Below are 7,031 nucleotides of genomic sequence, written 5' to 3' on the forward strand. Positions count from 1 at the left end.
GTACTATTTCATCAACGTTTTAGAGAAGCTGAGATTTACACACACCCAAAAAATGTACACGTCCAATTTCTCACCGATATTGTGAAAACTGCACTCTGTTCATCTAGGGCAGTGTGAAAAGATACCACAACACTTAATGGATTAAAACAACATGATCAGGTCTTCACTCACACATTTGAAATTGGGGGGTGGCTCCCTCCACAGGCATCAGACAAGAGGTGCTGCTGGGATCTGAAAACCTCAGGCTCAAAACACTTGTGCACAGGTGGCAGGGGGTGCTGGCTCAGCAGGAGCTCTGACAGGGCTGAGGGATGACACCCTGTGAGGCACTGAGGTCAGATCATGCCCGTTCATGAAGGAGGAGATTTGTGTGACACTTTTTATCCCACTCATACCTAGCAGGATTTGCAACACTTAGACTTCCTCCAAGCATGGGATCCGGGCTTCAGAGGCACCAGCAATCTTAGCATATGTGGACTGCTGGAAAAATATACCATACACCAAGGGACTTAGAAACAACAGAAATGTATTTCCTGGTGTTCTCGAGGCTGAGAAGTCCAACTCAAGGTGCCAACAGATTTGGTGTCTGGCGAGGACCCGTTTTGTGATTCATAGACGGCACCTTCTCACTGAATCCATCTCGCTGCAAATGACATAACTCCATTCTCTTTTATGAATGTGGTATCCCATCATGTATATGAACCACATTTTCTTCATCCAGTCCAACAGTGATGAGCATCTAGGTTGACTCCATGTTTTTGCTATCATGAATGATGCTGCCAAGAACATAGGAGTGCGTGCGTCTTTTTGCAGAACAATTTGCTTCCTTCAGATATATACCCAGGAGTGGGATTGCTTGGGTGAGTGGTGGTTCTATTTTAAGTTATTTCAGAAATCTCTCAACTGCTTTCCACTATGACTGAACTCATTACCATTCCTTACGATAGTGTATAAGCATTCTATTTCTCTGCAGTCTTGCCATTGTGAGTACTTTTAAACTTTTCAATAACAGCCATTCTGACTAGGGTGAGGTGGTATCTCTTTGAGGTTTTAATTGGCATTTCTCTAATGATTACTAATGTGGAGTATTTTTTCATGTTTCTTGGCCTGTTGTATGTCTTTTTTTCAGAAGTATCTGTTCATTCGCTGGCATATGTTCATTTCTCTTTTGCTTACTTATTTGTTTAAGCCGCTTATAGAGGAAAATCACTTTGACCACGAGACCACCACCAACTAGTCTCTCCTTCCTGCTACAGGTATGGACCTCGCCATCTCCAGGACACGGCGCTGGCTCATGTCCATTACCCTAACCCTTGCCTTACTGTTTCCCTGAACGCAAGCTTTGCTGATTACCCCAAAAATGACCTCATTACAGTGGAATTTTGCTGAGATCACCATTTGCTTTCAGTACAATCCCATTACTTTATGGTGCAAGGAACCCATAGAGCCTCAATCAGATTGGAAGGTTGCCCTACAAACTAGGCAAAAACTGTAGACTTGGGAGGCCTGTGTGTCAGAATTCCATGCCCGAATCTAACAGCTCTCCAGTCATAACACTCATGCAGTGCTGGGGAAATGCCTGTGGACTGGAGTGTGTTCTGTGTGCAGGAAGCAGGTCCAGGTTTCACTTCCACAGGACACCGGGCATATCCAGAATCCGGAGGTCTTCCTCTCGCTCATACACACCCCTTCATATTTTGTCCCCGTAATCTCATCATTGTGACCCTACAGGCACCTACTAATGCCCTGGAACCTAAAACCATCACCAAGCCTTAAGTTTCCCCAAATAGCCCAAATTTCTTCTTATGCTGCGATAAGACTGGTGCTGACTTCCTCCAGTGCTGAAGTTCCTGGGCCTCCACTCATCAGGAACTCACTGTTCCTCAGAGGGACAGCTGACCCCACTGCTCTGCCACAGCGACCACCCCAGCAAGGCTTGAGACGCCTCCTCCTTACTTAAAGTTGAGGGATACGCTTCAGCTCTCACTCCACTGCCCCCAGTCCTCCACAGCCCAGTACCTGCTGCCTTCACACAGAGCTGGAGGGGAGGCGCTGAGCACCCAGCCTGTGGGACCAGCGCTGTGCACGACCTTCCCATGGCGGCAGGGGCTGCCCGGCCTGCACACTGGGTTCAGCAGCCTCACCATAGGTATTTGTTGCCTCAGGAGTGACTGCATTCTTTTCTCATTTTCAGAAACCTTATCCCATCTACCTCACTAGGAGAAGGAGGAGGAGAGTGGATATTGGTACATCGTAAAATGTGCTCTAGTCTTCCTAGGAATTCTCCTCAAATAACACAGGAAGAACCACAGGAGCTCGATCCTGCATATCTCAAGCGACCAGTGATCATCCCACTCACACTGTGTGTATGGAGACTCCTAAGCCTGCCCAGAATTGGCTACGGAACAAGGTATTTGAGCACACACCAGGTGATCCAAGCTAACACCAGTCTCACTGCCACCTTGGCCGCCTGAGAGACTTCCAAGAGACAATAGGTCTCAAGCAGCAAACTCAGGAGTCCCCGGCTACAATGGTCCTAGACATTCGTTTAGCCTTAAACTGTCCATTGCCCAAGCAATGAGGCAACTGTCCGCTCCAGGGAACCACATGCTGTGTGCACATCCTTAACGAACCCAACAGAACTTGCCCTGCCTGGAAACACGAGCCGAGGTGATATTCAGTCTCAACCAGGTGGTCTGCAACATCCCAGCCCAGCCATCGGCTTTGATGTGCTGTTCTGGTGATAGCACAGGTACTGGGGAGGCTTGTTCAGGGAAGATTCCTCATCCTCTTCTGTGCATGGCGATCACATCCTTGTCTCCCTAACAGAGTGTATCCTATGAGATGCAGGCCAGGCTTTCCTGGGAGCTTTAAGTAATCCCCTGCTGCAGCGAGCTCAGTCTCAGCCACCAGCACAGGCACCTTGGGGTCTATTGTCTTAGGAGTCATGGAGAATCCATCGTTGGTTGCTGCCTGGACCTGGCCAGGGCTGACCAAGGCAGATGAGGGAACCCTTCCTGGACTCCTGTCCGAACCCCAGCTTCCCACCAAATTTCTCAACTGCCCTTTTCACCAGAGTTATTTAACATACCCAACGGAAAGTAACCCAGGATATTAGGACACCTGATCCCAAATAACTCTTAAATAGGGAAGTCCTCTGCTGTTTGTGCACGGCTGCTCTTGCTACAGGAGACCTGGGACAGAGGACTGCTGTCTGCACTCTCCCTTCACTCTGCCTAACTTGAAGATCCGTAAGTAACACAAAACTTAAACTTTCCTGTCGAGGTTTGAACACTGAAGCTGTGCCCCTAATCTGACCTGTGACTCCAGGGCCACCCCAGAGAGACCTAGTGGGTGAATCCCCTGCTGTGCATTTCTGTCTGAAACTCTAGGGGCTGCTGGGAGCATTGGCTACCAGCTCAATTAATAGAGAAACTCAAGGAATTTCTTTCTAATTATATGTGTCCTACTTGACACATTCAGCAGAGACAACAATAGCTCCTTAAAACACCCTTTTGTTTGGAGAGAAGCCAATCCAGATCCTCGGCCTGTTTTTCAATCAGGTTATTTGTTATTTACTATTGAGTTGTTTGACTGCCTTATGTATTTAGATATTTACCCCTTCTACCACTTAGGATTTGCAACTATCGTCTTTCATTTTCTGGGTTACTTTTTCACTCAGTTGATTATTTGTTTGTCGGTTTGTTTTTTGACGTGCAGATGCTTTAGAGGTCAGTGCAGCCCCACTTGTCTCTTTTCCCATTTATTGCCTGTGTCTTTGGTGTCGTAGCAAAGATATCATTACCAACATCAATGACAAAGCGTTATCTTCGCATGTTCCCCTCGTCATTTTATGGTTTCAGGTCTATGTTTGGGTCTTCGCTCCATTTTGAGTTGATTTGTATATATAGTATATGATAAAGGGATCAAGGACCACATGTATAGAAACATCAAATCCTAAGGTGGAGTACAGTAGATAAGTAGATATATACCATTTTTCATTCTTACTCCTATCTCAACAGAGCTGGAAACAAATTTTTGGCTGCAGATGAACTTCTAATCCTCGATATCACTGTGTTCATTTCACCTATAGCATGATAGGGTCATTGTCCTCTTCACACTGGCCCCTGCAGGAGGCTACTCACCCCATGCCTTCAAGAGAGTGGTCAAGCCCTTGATGCCTGCCATAAATGACTCTTTACTTGATAGGAATTCATGCCTGCTGCCAGAGTGCAGACCTACAGAGAGGAGTAGGACCATCTGCAGGAAAAGACACATTTGTCCCCTGACCTTGTTGAATAAAATCACTGCTGTAATCCCTTCATAGCATAGTAAAAAGTAAATATTTCATAAAGTGAGAAACAGGAAAATGACGCCAGAATCCTCATCATCACCATCCTCTCCAAACCAACACAGACACTAAACATAGAGATTCAAACTAGAGTGAAAGCTGGGAGAGCAAAGGAAGAAAACAGGGACATTGAGACCAATGGGATCCCACACAATCTCCAACGAAATGCACAGCTCCTCTCGCTGAGAAGGTTCAAGATTTCCTGTCTCTGAGCCTTCTCTCTGCAGACATAGAAATCCAGGCTAACTCCTCTCTCCCGACTTGTCCGCTCCTGCTCTCCTTCTTCCAGGTCACTCCAGCCATGAGGACCTTCGCCTTCCTCACTGCCATGCTTCTCCTGGTGGCCCTGCATGCTCAGGCAGAGGCACGTCAGGCAAGAGCTGATGAAGCTGCCGCCCAGCAGCAGCCTGGAGCAGATGATCAGGGAACGGCTCATTCCTTTACATGGCCTGAAAGCGCCGCTCTTCCTCTTTCAGGTGAGACAGGCCGGCATGCAGAGCTGCAGGGTCTAGAGGGATGGATGGGAGACAGAGTCGGGAATCGAGACTCAGTGGTTCATGTCACCTAGATGGCTTCATTTAGCATCTCTGGGCCTTGGTTTTCTCATCTGTAAATTGAATAGAGAGCCAAAGAAATCTAGCAGGTTTTCTGTCTTTAAAGACGTGAGGCAGCTCTGCCTGGAGAGTAACCATTCTTTTATTCCCTTACTTCCTTAATAATCCTTTCACTTTAGAGAATCAATAAAATTAACAAATAAAACTTGAAATCAACATATGTCTGTGAAATTCAGTAGGTTTAAGACATGAAGAGACAGTCTGACTAGTTCTTGATTCAAACAAGTGATCTTCATTACATGGAGAATATTTGACTGTATCTGTACAACCATTTCTAAGAGTAGAGACAAGCCTAAGAGTGCGTTCAGGTGTGTGTTTGATGGGGCAGAAGCACAAAAATGAAAGCAAATGAGAATAAGTCTCAAATCCTGCGTGACCAGCACTGCTCTGTGTATTTATTCTTATTGACTGAAGCTGTTCATGCTACCGGCCCTAATGCAGCCGACATCCCTCATTAGCTAGCACATGACTTCTCCAGGATTCCCTTTGCCACCCACTGCTGACCTTCTGATCCATTTACGATGCTCTCTCTGTGTCCCCAGAGTCAGCAAAAGGCTTGAGGTGCGTTTGCACACGAGGATTCTGCCGTTTGTTATAATGTCACCTTGGGTCTTGCACCTTTCATGGTTGACTCCACCGGATCTGCTGCCGCTGAGCTTCCAGAATCAAGAAAAATACGCTCAGAAGTTACTTTGAGAGTTACAAGAAATTTTTGCTACTGCTGTACCTTCTCCTCAGTTTCCTTTTCTCATCCCAAATAAATACCTTATCGCAAGATTTCTGTCTTTACATCTCTTTCACCTTTGATGTGTCTTTGTGTCTCGATACTTGGGATGCACCTTCCAGAATCCTAAGGTTTAAAACAAAACAACATTCCACATTCTAGGAATTTCAAGCAGGAGTTTGGGCTTCAGACTCAAATGGAAATGAAGGCCCAAATCACACCATCAATCTCCCCATCCACTGCTCTGTATTTTCACTCTGCTTCATTGGCTCTGGATCCACTCTCAAAGAGCTGCCGTGTGCTGGGCAAACAATCATTGTCAGTTTAAAGTTCAGGCAGTCACAAAATCATTTCTTCTCAGGAGAAACCAGCATGGTCTGTGCTAAAGAATTAGAGTTTAATCAAACGTGTTCAAGTCACACATTTGCCTTTTAAGACATAGGGTTACAGGAGATTCACTGAAACAACTTTAAGAGGGAAATGGGTTGTTAGCAAAGCCGGGATTAATGGTAGAGAAAGCGCAGCAGCCCACACCGGGATGTCCTCATTAAGAGCATCCTCCAGCCACGTCTACTAAGACCTGGATTTCACACCCATAAAGTCGTCTTCACACCCAGAAAATACAGACGCACAAATGCTCCACTGCACTTTGCAACACGCATGCTCTTGTGTTGCCTTAACACCTCTGAGAACCTGATTCTGCCTGGAAAACACAGCTTCAGAGGAGATAAGGGATGAGGGAGGGAAAGCGATTCACCAGGAACATGGCAGCCTTCTTGTTTCTGTAGGGTGCTGGGCAGTTCAGGGTTCCAGGCACCCCACTGAGACACCGCATGGACGGGGAAGCCCATGCAGAACCCAGGGAGGACAGAGTGGGCGCCGACCTCCAGTGCATCTCCCCTAGCTCACCCAGGGTTTAACCTTTCCTGCCTTTGTCTTCAGGGAAGTTGATGCCAACGGCTGTCCCTACTGCAACCTTCTGAATCCTATTTCACCATCTTCAATAAGGGCCTCCTTCACATTTCTAAAACGTCTTGGTGAATTTTTTTTGTACAATAAATGAAATAAGTTTCTTTTGCTATTTGTTTTCTAATTTTCTAAACCCAGCTTACGAGCAAACCCAGAAGGAAAGAGATCTGAAAAGTACTCATTCTGTTTTAGGAATATCTGAATTTTTTCCTTTTTCACTAAGAAACAAACAACTCATGAAGAATCTAAGGGAAAGAGCTCACTCTAACATTTCCTCTCAGTCACCCTCCCAACCTCTCAATGCTGTATCCTCCTGGCTGACAGTGACTCCCACCTTTCTTCCAGCCCTCCACCCCATGGCCCTGCCACCACC

General features: G+C 46.4%; 1 protein-coding gene across 1 annotated transcript; it reads left to right on the top strand.

Moving 5' to 3' along the window:
• The first annotated feature begins 4,652 nt into the window (after nucleotides 1-4,652).
• LOC105550697 (theta defensin subunit A-like) lies at nucleotides 4,653-5,563 on the top strand. Its single transcript, XM_011995681.1, has 2 exons — nucleotides 4,653-4,827; nucleotides 5,508-5,563. Exons 1-2 carry the CDS (start codon nucleotides 4,653-4,655, stop codon nucleotides 5,561-5,563), a joined length of 231 nt encoding a protein of 76 aa, XP_011851071.1.
• The last annotated feature ends 1,468 nt before the right edge of the window (nucleotides 5,564-7,031 follow it).

This window comes from Mandrillus leucophaeus, unplaced genomic scaffold, assembly GCF_000951045.1.
Source record: "Mandrillus leucophaeus isolate KB7577 unplaced genomic scaffold, Mleu.le_1.0 Scaffold495, whole genome shotgun sequence".
NCBI classification, from domain to species: domain Eukaryota; kingdom Metazoa; phylum Chordata; class Mammalia; order Primates; family Cercopithecidae; genus Mandrillus; species Mandrillus leucophaeus.